The sequence below is a fragment of the Cavia porcellus genome, unplaced genomic scaffold, assembly GCF_034190915.1.
Source record: "Cavia porcellus strain 051 isolate PalLab524CR breed Dunkin Hartley unplaced genomic scaffold, mCavPor4.1 scaffold_22, whole genome shotgun sequence".
In the NCBI taxonomy this organism is placed as follows: domain Eukaryota; kingdom Metazoa; phylum Chordata; class Mammalia; order Rodentia; family Caviidae; genus Cavia; species Cavia porcellus.
Genome location: NW_026947505.1, coordinates 21,503,846 through 21,517,991, shown reverse-complemented (window position 1 = coordinate 21,517,991; position 14,146 = coordinate 21,503,846). Strand labels below are relative to the sequence as shown.

The window sequence follows — 14,146 nt, the reverse complement described above, 5'->3', positions numbered from 1 at the left end:
ACAAAGCTGCTTAGTCCATGGGAGCCAGGAAGCAGGGCTCAGGAAAGAAGTGCAAGAGGAAGGGACCAGAAGACTAGCCTTAGTCCCTGAGGTCATACTCTCACTATTCTCCCAGACACACCAAGAAGCATCTTTAGTGATCTCTTAAGCATCTCTTAACCCAATCAAATGGATAGTTAAGATTATCCATCACATGCTTTTTCATTAGTGAAACTCAATTTGACTGAATGAATGTAATATATCTCTATCACTTACCTCCTTTTCTTAAAAAGATTACTTTTTTTTGGTTATTATTGATTAAACCTAAGACTTCACAAGTGCTAGGCAAGGGCTTCACCCTGAGCCTCTTTCCAATAGCCTGATGATTTATCTTAAATATGTGTTCTTCCATAACTGAGTTGCAACTCACAAAGTGCTGAAAGATAACCCACTGGTGCCAAAATTATATTTAGTCAGTATCAGAACTGTGGCTACAAAGTCTTTTTAATGACAGTCTGTTGGAAGTATTTTAAAAGGCATTTCTCTCAGGTATTCCTCACAGGAGTATAAATTTTGTTTTTGTTTTTGTTTTTGTGGAAATAATGCTTGTGACAACCATGGGGTGTCTGTCAACATCAGGGCTGCATTGAGTATAATAGTTGCTAAGAGTTATTGAATATACCCTGCATTATCCCACTTATTTAAACCTCTCACACATTCTATAAAATCTCTCACTTTGTAAATGAGGAAACCTTAGTCACTGGAAGGCTCTGTAACCAGTAGGTGGTCGAGTGAGGCAATTCGGCTTTAGACCTAGCATTCACTTCAGTATACGAGGGTGATATGAGCCATCCTTTTCCCAACACTGGATGTTTGGCTTCTACTCCCAGGGTGAAGAAGCTGAAGGAGACCTTGGTGGCCGTGCAGCAGCTCGATAAGAACATGAGCAACCTACGGACTTGGCTCGCCCACATTGAGTCAGAACTGGCCAAACCGATAGCCTACGATTCCTGTGACTCAGAAGAAATACAGAGAAAGCTTAATGAGCAGCAGGTAAAACTAAAAACAATGAAGTGAGTCTATCTTTCTGGGGACTGGGGATTTAGATCAGTGGTTTGAGCACCTGCCTGGCAAGCATGAGGTAGTGAGTTCAATCCCTGGTACCAGGATAATGGGGTGGGGTGGGTTGGTGATTGAAGATGAAACGTGAGGAGGAAGCTAGATCTGACTGGTGGGAAAGAGAGGCTTTATGTGGGGAAGCACTGGGGGCAAATCAATCAATGTCACTGCAGGTGACTCTTAAAAAGACACATGCTCCATCATGGTGCTATGTCATTAGTTCTCTCCAGAGCCTTTCTAAGGCAGTAGGTAAGGTTGAGTCTCATTGATGTATCCAAAATGTCACTGAATTGTTTATGTATTTGTGGGTTAGGTTTTTTAAATACAAATAATGTACAACCCAATAGAGCAAAAGAAATGACTCTAAAAATACATATAGATGACTGAGCACATCAAATTCTAGTTTCTAGTATTGAACACCATAAATTCCTCATAAGAAGTCTTGTTACTCCATGTCTTCATATTGCATTTGAAATTCCCACCAGATTTTTGTTTCTTCCATTATATTTAGGCCATTGTAGCCAAGTTATTTTACTTAAAAATATTCTACAGTACATAGCACTTATTTTTAAAATCCTACAAAATAATTAATGTACTTAATCTTTTATAGATTAAAAATAAAAAAATTAAGCTGATGAGTATAGGTGTCAAAGTCCAGTTCTAAAACTTGAATTTAAATATTAAAATTAGCATTAATTTAAAAACTTTTTTAAGAGTAAAATTCTTTAAAAGATGATTCTGTTTGAGATTTTAAAACTTGCATTGTGAGGCCCCCAAAATTCTCCCAGAGAATTATAATGATAGTAACTGTGTGTATCAGTGATCAGACTTACACTGCTAATGTCCAATATTATAATTCAGCAAATGTACTAAAATCAAAACAGTATCTAGTTAAATATGATAAATTGATCAAAAGCATCTATAACCCCACTTACTACAAAATCTCCAGAGAAATCATAGTAAAGGAGGGACAAAGGATCAAAACCCACAATGGCAAAGAGAAGAGGAGGACAAAATGTTAGAGCTGAGTGACCTCCAGTGGAACTCTAGAAGATAAACAGTGGCTAGAGGAATATTGAAGACTTTGGCAGAATAGAGGATGGAGAAGGTTGATTCCTGTTACAAACTGTCAAGGCTCAGGAAACCGAGATCCAGTAAAAGTGAGCTGTGTTGTGTATAGAGCTGCAAAGAGGAGAGTGTTGCTTCAGAGTCAGGGTGAGGAGTGGTTACACAGGCAGACCCTCCCAGTCCAGAGGCAGCTCTTCCATGCTCGCTCTGGCAGCAGACCAGAGAAGCATGCTATCTACTTTAGGGCTGGAGTCAATATATTAAAGATAGGGAGATGAGGTGAACAGCTGCATGCCACAGTCTGACTGCCTGCTCACTCCTTCAGGCCATCTCCCATAGCATCAGTAACTTATCAGCCAACCTGAAAAGGGAGCAGTCTCTGTGAAGAAACTGACCAGATGAGGAAAAATACCTGCAGGTGGTGATACTTAAGAGAACCCAGCAAAGAGTCCACTCAGCTTCCTTATGGGATGCCTCGTGCATTAGTACAGCGTCCAGTGTCTGACTCAGCCCAAAGCCTTCTTCCCCTCCCGCAGTACCAGGGACTGAATACAAGGCCTTATGCGTGTGAGAGGAGCGCCCTTTCCCTGAATCACTCCCCTGGCCCTGCCTCATTCTTAGCTGTGTGGGTAGGCAAGTACCTCCACCACTTAAGAATTCTTTCACCGTTAAAAAATAAATCAAAATAAATGGGGGGACCTGAATAAAAGGAAACATTATGGAAAGAGGAAAATAGTTATTAAAAACAGAGATTTTTGGACTAAATAAAGAGGATACCGTTGTCTTTTCTAAAAAGAACTCTCAGAATTTAGAAAACTTCCCACAAAGTGAAACAAAAAGATAAACATGAAAAATCGGAGGGAATTATAATAAAATTAAAAGATTAATACAGATCAAAATCCAAGCCAGTTATTCAAAGAACACCAAAAATAATTTTTAAAATGGAGACAAAACTATTAAGTAATAATGTTAAAAATAATCCCAAAGTAAAATGAATCCTTCCAAATCATAAGAGCCTCATGAGTGCCCAGAAAAAGTTAAAACGAAACAAAACCATGCAAGGGACACCACATTATAATTTTGCCAAAATGAGGGATACAGAGAAGACATCTAACATTTTCAGAGTGCAAATATCTGATTTCTCCAAAACAAAAGTAGGATCTAGAAGATAATTGGAATACTTCCTTTGGAAAGAATGAGAAAACTTCTTAATATTTAGAATTTTATATTCTACAATTTAATATACAAAAATTTTACCTCCTGTGCACCCATTTTTCCATCACCTAAAGTGTTGGAAAGAATAATAATCAACTCAGGAGAAAGAAAATTGGTATGTTATTCAGCCGTCACAATGAATGAAATCTTGTCATTGGCAGTAAACCAGTGGAAGTAGAAAACATTATGTTAAGTGAAATAAGGCAGAAACAGAAAGAAAAATACTGCATGTTCTGTTACATGTGAAAGTTAGAAAAAAAGTAGTGGATTTGCATATAGAATAGTGATCATGGAGGTTGAGATGGGAGGGCGGATATGTACAACAATTTGATCAGTGAACACCATATGCATGTTTTGAAATACCACACTGAGCCCCGGCAGTCTATACAAAATTAATGCATGTTAGTCAAAAGTAGAATTTAAAAAAAAAATTCCAGGATGAAGGTGAAGCCGTGCTCCTGCTGATGGCTGTCTTGCAGCTATCTAATACAGCCCAGATTGGAGCAGGGGTAGATGCATGAAGAAGGAGGTTCCAGAAAACGGGGCCACTTGAGGGCCTTCACTATGCTAGAAAAGAATTAGATCTATAGGCAAGAGACAAGAAACAACAACATAAATTAGAGAGTATTAATTCCAAAAACATCAAGTCTTTTGTAAGAAAAGAAACACCATCATAGCATATTTCATTGCTGAGATGTGAAAAGTATTAAATAATGAATCATGGAAACAATGACTGTCACTCTAACTGTAAATTGTTCTGAAACAGTCATTGGAACCCAGTGATCCATGGCAAAGTTTATTTCTTCTCTACAATGAAAGAGTCAACCATGTCTAAAATTTTAAAAAATGAATAACTATCTGTATAATTTTATTCTCAGAAATGTAGGTGAAAATACCAGAAAAAAGAACACCCAAAGATAGAGATGGTTTCTTCTCAAAAAGAGGAGTCATGAGTGGAAAGGGTCCTGACCACCTCATGTCTTCCAGACATTTTTTTAACTTTTTAATGTGTTAAACTATGTGAATATATCTTTTAAATTAAATTTTAAATTACTGTGTTAAAATTACATACCAATGATTAAAAGTAAAGACTTTCTGAAGTCAAATCCTAGGCTCACTACTTTCCCGAGTGAACTAAAACAAACTAGTTAATCATTTTGTTTACCATCATATCCCTTATTTATTAATTTTGGTGATCAGAATACCTACCACAAAGTGTGATTGTACAATTTAAGGAGAAAAGCAGTAAACAAAGCTCATATCACAAAGGAAATGCTTAGTATATTTTATTATAATACTGTGTGTATTCTAACTTCCTTTCTGGAAAAATTTTAAAAATCTAGCCTACAAAAATTGTACCATTTGTGATCTGCACTGGTCAGCGGTCCTATCATTTGGATAAACTACCGACACCCACACCTTAAAGGAAGGGAGGTTTTGGATTTTGGGTCGCGGTTTCAGGAGTTTTAGTTCCTGGTAAGCTGGCTCCAAAATAGACACATCATGGCACAAGAGTATGGTAGAACAAACCCATTTACATCATGGAGGCTGGGAAGCGAAGAGCAGGGGACAGTGCCAGAGGGAAAGGGGCTAATGTCCTGATATAGACCCCAGGCTCAGGCCTCCATGGCCCACCTGGACTCACTCAGAAGTGTGCTCTTCTAATCTCCTAAGCAGTTCCCAATCCAATTACATTGGCAATTGAGCTTAACTGCGCTCGGATCTATACTGTGAAAGATAAAAAGCTGTCTGCCTCTAAAAGGGAAAAATTCTGGCAAATATGTAAGTGGACTTCTTAAATCTATGAGAAATGCATTTACTTCTACTGCCCTGTGATGTAGAATTTTTCCATGTTTTTCTTCTCAGCCTACTGAATTCTTACAGATTTAATTGGGTAGAACCTCAATATAGATAGACTTGAGACAAGTTTAGGGAACATTTTGTCAACTTCTTTATGTTATAATTAAGAGAAATAAATTCAGAGACGTTAGGTAATGATTGAAGACCATATTATCAATGAAATTAAATTTGAGACTAAAATATTTATCTGTGTTAGGGTATTTGTATATTATTGCAAAACCTTTCAAGCGTTAGATTACTATTCCACATATGGACCTTAAGAAAAATACGAGCATCTGAGGAAAAAATGTTGATATGCTATGTGTTAAGTCCATGGGTTTATGTTCAGGTGCCTAATACTTCCTTCAAATGTGTACCCTTGTGATATTACCTCCGATTTACTTGGTGATCTCATCTACAGACTTTTCTTTTTCCTTTAATTTTTGTAATTTTTATGTTTTAAATTAATAATCCCTTGTACCCTTGCTCATGAGATGTTTTATTAAAGATTTGAAAAGATTACCTAAATAGAAATAGTTTAGCAGTCTTTATCTTCTAATTTCTAGTTTATAAAATATCCAAAATTGGATTTAAAAAGGTACTCTTACGACACTTGACAATATTCAGTCTTTTCACAGACTCTGGAACATGATGTTAAGGATAAAAACTAGTGGCAAAGCAATATAATACAATTTCTAGGTATGTGAGTAAGTTGAGGAATTATTACACCCAGAGAAATAAGCTGGGAAACCTCTAGAATTGCACAGAAAAAAGAATGAAAATGTGTTAAGGATGCTGACGGATACGACAAGCAAAAAAATAATACCTGTATGGCTTACTTTTATAATGGAATACATCAAGTAAATTGGGTTAAAAGCTTATGACAGTAAGCTTTCTGTCACTCTAACAAAATACAGATAATCTGCTTATAAAGAGGAAGAGTTTATTCTGACTCACAGATTTAGCAGTTTTGGTTCACGGTTATTTGTTCTTGCTGCTTTCGACTGACAGAGCACAGTATTACAGGGCCTTTACTTCATGGGTGCTGGGACACAAGAAAAGAGGAAGAGAGGGAGGCCAGGGCACCAGTGTCCCTTTCAAGGACACGCTCCTATGACTTAACAGCCCAACTAGGCCTCGCTTGCCAAAGGTTCCACTGCTTCCCAATAGCATTACAGGCTGGTGACCAAGTCTTAACAGATGAGTCTTTAGGGAATGTTCCAAAACTGCTATAGCAAAGCTCCATGGAGGAAATAGTTAGTACGAAGATTTCATGTGTAGGAGTTAGGGAAATCCAATTTCTTCTTTTTCATTATAAGCTTTGTATTTCTATGCTACATCTAAAAGTGTATTCTGAGGGAAATGTATCCTGCCCAATATGGAACCAAGGCTCCTTAAACCACAATGTCTTTTGGTGATACTGGAATTCAGTACTCAGCAAAACTTGCAGATCTTTATAGCTTACATTCTAATTCTTGAGAACCAGTTATTATTAGATAAATATTGAATTTCCATTGATTGGTTAATTGATTGGAATGGAGGTGATATATCTGTAAATGAATTAGGGCAAGATTCATTTTTTAATCATTAAAGTAGTTTTACTCAGTGTTGTCTGCTACATTTGTTTGGTTTATATTTTGGTATTATTTATGTAGCTGAAGTATTTGTAGATCCATTTTCTTGTAGTATATCTTTGTGCTTGCTAGATTTCATAAACAAGGCTCAGGACACTTCATGCATTCAAGCAAGTGCAAAGTGTCAAGGTTTAGCCTGACCATTTATCAGTCAGTGACGTTTCCCTCGCTTGTGTATGAAATTTCTGAATGAAGCATGCAATGTTTTGCTAGGAGCTTCAGAAAGACATTGAGAAGCACAGCACGGGTGTCGCCTCTGTCCTCAATCTGTGTGAAGTCCTGCTGCATGACTGTGATGCTTGTGCCACCGATGCTGAGTGTGACTCCATCCAGCAGGCAACACGAAACCTGGACCGGCGGTGGAGAAACATCTGCGCTATGTCCATGGAAAGGAGGCTCAAGTGAGCTAACGTGTTCAATTAGGGAAGAGGAAAGACGAAAAGGAAAATAAATACCTAGACCACCCATTGTTCAGTGTTTCCCTTTGATCACAGTGTCCAAAATTAGCCTCAACTTCCCAAACGTGCCTTCACTTCATGTAGTAAGGAAAATAGTTAGTTGTAAAAGTAGTATGTAAATGAAACAAGCTAAGTAATATTTAACCAAATTTTTAAAATAGAAAAACAAAAAATTGAAGTATGCTCTTGCTAAATAACTTTGTAAAATTTGCGGTTGTATAAAAACAACATTCTCTCTTAAAAATTTAAATATTAAAAGAAGCATGTTATTCATGTTTTAGCCCTTTGAAATCTAACATAGCAAAAGTACGATGTATAATTATAAAATTATAATGACCTGCATCATTGTGCTCTCTGATGACTCTTGAAAGCTTGTTGTTTATCTTGCTGTCACTAGCTGACTTTTGTCAGGGAAGGTTTGGTGTTAGACAGAAGTTTGCTTTTAGTGGAACCTCAGACCCGGCACATTCTGTCAGCGTAAGACATTTCTAGACTTCCTTGCAAATATCCAAAGCAGCTCATATTATGTGCTTAGAATATTTAATTTGACTAACTTCAAACTCAGAGCTGCAGGGCATGTTTTAAAAAAAAAAAAAACAGCTGTTTTATTTTAGCTCAAACAGTTGTTTCTCTCTCTCTCTCTCTCTCTCTCTCTCTCTCTCTCTCTCTCTCTCTCTCCCTCCCTCTCTGCTCAGCTTGGCTCAAGGCACAGTTATTGTTTGGCACAGCAGTTGCTTACTTGGGCACACTTAACCCTGTCACCCGCATCACACTGGCTCTGGAGCACAAACAGCCTTTAATAAAGGGAATCTGTTCTTTCCTTTTTTGACACAGAATTGAAGAAACATGGCGACTGTGGCAAAAGTTTCTGGATGACTATTCTCGTTTTGAAGATTGGTTGAAGATTTCAGAAAGGACAGCTGCTTTTCCCAGCTCTTCTGGGGTGCTCTATACAGTTGCCAAGGAAGAACTAAAGAAATTTGAGGTGATTTATAATTTTGGATATTTAATGCTTACTTTGCTATTAAAGTAGCCAGCTGGTGGTTGGTGTTCCAAGACATAAACTGACTGTCCGCCCACACATTATTTGTTCAAATAGCTGGAGAATGACTTTGTGGCCACCATTAGCAATACCTCAAAAGTAGGCAAAGAGCCCAGGATTTAGCTCAGTGGCATGGTGCCTGCCTGGCAAGTGCAAGGTCCTGAGTTTAATTCATGGTACCAAAAAAAAAAAAAAAAAAAAAAAGACTAGTCAAAGAAGGCATAAGGAAAATCTTTACTTCAATTTTAGATTATCAAGAATTGCAAATAAATAAATAGTAAAGAGAAACTATGTTAGAAAACAAGATTATAATCCCTCCAGAAGTTCTAAGCATTATTGTTTATCTCACAATTCTTCAAAATCAGCCATATTTTCTAAGATTAAAATTAAAATACAATGACTTTATTTATTTATGTAGTTGGGGGTTTTTTTGTTGTTTTTTTGTTTTGTTTTGATTTTACTATTTTCTTTTTTGGTTCCAGGAAGCAAACTCAGGCCCTTGCCCTTGCCAGGCACAGACTGTACCGCTAAGCTGCATCCCCAGCCCAATATGACGGTTTTAAGCACTACTGAAATCTACTTTATTTATATATTTTCTTGATTTTTTTAATCTAATAGAAGTGTGTGTAATCATTGAATCATTGACAAGAGTTGGCTCTAGAATTGAATGAAGTATTTCATTATAATCCTTTTATAACTACACAACAAAGAGCAGGACCCTTCTTGAGACACCCAGACTGTTCGATTACACTGGGCTAAACATCAGTGGTGCAATTATAGTCATGAAGAAAGGATTTATTCATTAATCGATTCTAGTACCTTCCCTGTTCATACAGTTTATCACTAGGATATCAAGAAACTGACTTCTCAGCTGCTTCTGATGTTCTGAGTCCCTTGATGGAGCCTCACATGGACCATTTTTTACTCTGAATCTTTTCCCTTCTGTTCCCACTGATAAGCCAAGTGTACTTGTCTATACTGACAGCAGTTAGTTTGGATATATTCTGAGCTACATTCCCCTTTGTGCATTTTGTCCCAGTATCCTCAGGTGTTAGAAACAAAACAAAAGCCAAATTCTGCCAAACTGGTTGGACTGTTTTACCTTTTTACATTAGTTAACTTAGACATTTACTGAGGCCTGTTGTGGGAAATCTGGAGTTTACTTTTTGTTCTGATGAGATTTAAAGTCTAAGGGTCATAGCAGGACAGCTATATAAAGATTCCAGAAGTAAACAGCGGTAGATTCAGGTCATCCCACTGTGAAAGTGGAAGTGCCGCTGTCCATGTCTTATTACATTTAGCTTCATTAAGGTCAGAACCTATAATAATTGGCTTATCCTACAAAGCCGATTATACAAGATTCTTTGTGCTGCTATTTTAGACTCATTTTTTATAGCAGAAGTTACTGGTATAGTCAGCTTCTATAATGACCAATTTTATCATTTGCCATGAAGCATGTGGTTAATTTTCTTCAGAGACAGAAATAAGTCACAGAATAAAAATTTTGTATGAAGACACCACCACACATTCCATGGACATTTGGGGAGGGACCTAAATCTGCTGGGGTGCCTGCTCTGGAAGCCATGCCATCACCCCATGTGGACACACACATACTCTTTCACAGGGAAAATAAAGTTTCATAGGTCAGAAGAATGAATTTATTAGGATGGAAGCTCTGAAAGCTGCTCTCAGAAGGAAAACCATTTAGGAGGCAGGAATGTGATAACATGTAAAGGTATTGAACTGAATTTTGTAATTTAGCTGAGTATAAATCAATGAATTCATTATACAGCTTTTTCATGTAATTCCAGGATAAAAATCAGTGATGAATCATACAAAGCACCTCAGAAGATAAAAACTTTATTTTAGCCAACTTATTCTTATGCTAAAGCTAATCCACATTGTAGGGCCAAAGCAGAAAGATAATTTTATTACAGAATCTCTAAACTGCATAAGGTCGCCTCAGAAGTAAATAGCCACTGCTGTGACAGTGGTGCACTAACTCTAAGGGATTTTAGAAAAACTGCAAATAATTCATGAGGATAGGAGAAAAGAAATGAGACTTTCAGAAAAAACTTTAATGGAAAGTTACCTGTTTTACAGAGTGTTTTTCTTAAAGTTATTAACAGCTTCCTCTTAAAGGGCCTGCAAAAAGTGATTTTAATTTTATTCCTAATAGACATCAGAACTGCGATGATTTCTGCGAAATTAGAAAATTAAATATTTTACAAATAAACAGTTTTCTTTTCTTTTTTTTTTTTTTTATTTAATCAGTACCGGGGATTAACCTCATGACCACATACTTACAAGGCAGGCTCTTATGCCACTGAGCTAAATCTCCAGCCCCAAATAAACAGTTTTCTTATAGGCTATCTTTATCTCAGTATTGGTACCAAAAATATTTAACACTTCAAACTCATTTTTGTGAGTTTTTGTGATACTTTATATGATAGCAAAATTTGTTTCCAAGTGCTTATTTTAGAAGCTGCATATTATATATAGTTGTGTATTCATATGGATACACATATGCACATTCCTTGAGATTTACTTGTAGGTTGATTGACTACTACTCCCCCTGTTTTTCATATTCTTCATCGATCCACCACCTTCCTTAAGCTATTGGTTAAATAAATACACTTTCATAAGCAAGGCACTGTCATCAGACTGCCTTTTCCCTGATCTTGTGGAGATACCCCTTGTGTTTTTATTACTACTACAATACGAAAATCTGGAGCCGCGCCTGAGAGTCCTTCACGGATGACCCACACTGACTCACTCCTGTGTGGCCCTAGGCTTTCCAGAGACAGGTCCACGAGACTCTGACCCAGCTGGAGCTCATCAACAAGCAGTACCGCCGGCTGGCCCGAGAGAACCGAACTGACTCGGCGTGCAGCCTCAAACAGATGGTTCACGACGGCAACCAGAGATGGGACAACCTGCAAAAGCGTGTCACCTCCATCCTGCGCAGACTCAAGGTTGAATTATGCTTGTCCATAACTTAGAGCCCAGAAGACAGGACTGGGCAGTGGGAAAGCGATATTGAGACCAGATGTCAGTAATGGTGTGAGGTCAGGGTAAGAAGAGGGGTAGGCGGAGGAGGTGAGATGGTTTGGGGAGAAAATGACTTTTCGAAGGACACTGGGATAGGTCGTGTCATCATGTTAATGTGGACTTTTTATTATCTTCCACTTGTACCCAGCATTTTATTAGCCAGCGCGAGGAGTTTGAGACCGCACGGGACAGCATTCTGGTCTGGCTGACAGAGATGGATCTGCAGCTCACTAATATTGAACATTTTTCTGAGTGTGATGTTCAAGCTAAAATAAAACAACTTAAGGTAATGAGTTATTTTTCTTGTCAATATAGAGAAATACTGTCAATGTAAAGAAAGTCTAAAAAGTTCTTTCCAAAGGAAAAATAGCAAGAAATATAAAAGACATTAATAAAGAACCTTAGCTAGAGACAAACACCATAATTTATATGCACTTTTGTTTTTGTTTTATATTTATTTATTTATTGGTACCAGGGATTGAACTCACAACCTCATGCCTGAGAGACAGACACTGTGCCACTGAGCTATATCCACAATCCACAATGTAGACTTTTAAATAGTAACTCTGTTGCCAGGGTTTTAGGGATTTCTTTGGTTACTGTACTTCTGGTTTGTTTCTAGATCATTTGAATCCCAAGTCCTAGAACAAAACAACCTTCTTATTTTGAAATTTCATTCTGTATCTCCTACAGTCATAGACGCCACGTTAATTTTAACACCTTGTGTGTTTTTCACCAAATAAATCACCATGGCTAATTTTAATGTGAATATACATTACCTAGAAGAATTTCCTAAATAGGATGCTTAATAAGTTGAAAACATCTGCAAGATGGCTTATGAAATTTTCTTCCCACTACAGATGGATGGATTTTTTTTGGTTTTGGTTTTGATCTTTTGGTACTGGGGACTGAACCCAAAGTATTTTACATACATGTTCTGCTGGTAAATTACACTCCCCTGCCCTGATAGATGGGTTCTTTTGAAGAATATTCATTATGTTCATAATTTTGATTATTATAATAAAAATAAGAAAGCTACTCTTAATTTAACCATTAAGTTGAAAGAAATCATAAAATAGTAACCCTGATGTTCTACCCAATGGTTCCTCCCTTCTCTCTTTCACTTCCTTCACACAACTCTGTCAAGTCAGTTCTTCAGCCAGAAATTTCTACCAAGCTATAGCTGATTTTTTTTCCTATGAGAGTCTGGCAGGATCATGGATTTCAATGCTCTTCCATTTTTCCCTGGCGGTCTTTTTCATCATTGGTCAGTTTCAACTCTTTCAGAGTTTATTCTCACATTGACTTAAAATGTATCATTTGAAACTTGTCCCTAGGAATACAACACTTTCAAACTGTATAAACTTAGTCTAAATTATCCCTGATTTCCTTACTTTAACATCATTATCACCTTATGTGTTAATGCTTATGTCCCCCCCAAAAAAGAATCATCTGAGAAGAATCTGTGGCTTTGTCCTTTGAATGATTTCCCTTAGTTGAGTTTGACATAGAATGCAAACCATAATAAATCAAAACGTTTAGATCATGCCCTTGTATTTGTCAGGAATCACCAATGCTACTAGCTTGATAATGTGTTTGAATAGTTTTGTGTTATTCACTAACCGCACTGACTGTGGTGGTAAATCTTACTATCATAGCTTCTTTTCTGATCATAGAATTCTAATGTTTCCATTTCTGTTTTTGCTTTCAATTGTGTGCTCTACTTTAACAAGTAACAGCCTCCTGGCTTGTCATTGTATAAGGTAAATCACATATCCTATCCCCTACGTCAGTGGCTGCAAACCTATGGTCTGAGTGCCACAGCGGGTACCCAGAGCCCTGTCTTTTGGCATGCGAGCCACATCACTCCAGCAGCCAAGCATTGGATAACAGTTGTTTTTCTAAATTAAAACCTCAGTATTCGGGTTTAATTGCAGTGTTGACACTTTGCAATAAAGAAGTGGGTTTTGAGTTGCAGTTTGGGCATTCATTCTCTAAAAGTTTTGCCATCACTGCCCTATGTGTTTTTTTCTAATGAGACATACATACTTACAATTATCTTGTATCAAGGATAACAATGGAAAAAGTCATCAGGGCTTTGTGCTCCCTAGGCCTTCCAGCAAGAAATTTCCCTGAACCACAGTAAGATTGAGCAGATCATCGCACAGGGTGAGCAGCTGATAGAGAAGAGTGAGCCTCTGGATGCGGCTGTCATCGAGGAGGAGCTGGATGAACTCCGCCGCTACTGCCAGGAGGTCTTCGGGCGCGTGGAAAGATATCATAAGAAACTGATCCGCCTGCCTGTGTGTAACGCTAATACTTTTCAGCATCATGAAATCTAGAGAGAATTAGTTATATGGGAGTAGCTATCACAGTAACATGGGAATGAGCCCAGACCCCAGAGCCAGATCCGTGTTCAATCCTAACTTTGACGTGTGTTGACTGTGTCATTGTGGGCAAGTTCTTCACCTTTCTTGCTCAGTTTTCTCAACTGTAGACAGGATTAATCATAGTAGTAACTGTCTCATAGACAGGACTGGGCTTTTTGCTTGTTTTGTTTTATTCTTAAGTATATGTTTATGATACATGATAATTATATTCCTCTTGGGGAATTGGTACACAGACCTATCTCAGTAATTCTCTCTACTTTCCCTTCTGTTCCCCTCCTTCCCACATACCTCCAGCCCTGGATCCCTTTCCATCTCCCCAGAGCTTGCCTTCCTATTTTTTATCATCTGTCT

The 14,146-nt window shown here is 37.6% G+C and overlaps 1 protein-coding gene across 17 annotated transcripts in view; it reads left to right on the top strand.

The window, feature by feature from the left end:
• The window catches only part of Syne1 (spectrin repeat containing nuclear envelope protein 1), a 430,253-nt gene that overhangs the window by 391,040 nt on the left and 25,067 nt on the right, over positions 1-14,146 (top strand). For all 17 annotated transcript variants that reach the window (XM_063233318.1, XM_023564552.2, XM_013151061.3 and 14 more), the window contains 6 exons: positions 870-1,032; positions 7,068-7,255; positions 8,147-8,297; positions 11,147-11,329; positions 11,554-11,691; positions 13,517-13,708. In XM_063233318.1, the coding sequence (XP_063089388.1) occupies positions 870-1,032; positions 7,068-7,255; positions 8,147-8,297; positions 11,147-11,329; positions 11,554-11,691; positions 13,517-13,708 (1,015 nt within the window). The remainder of the gene's footprint in view (positions 1-869; positions 1,033-7,067; positions 7,256-8,146; positions 8,298-11,146; positions 11,330-11,553; positions 11,692-13,516; positions 13,709-14,146) is intronic.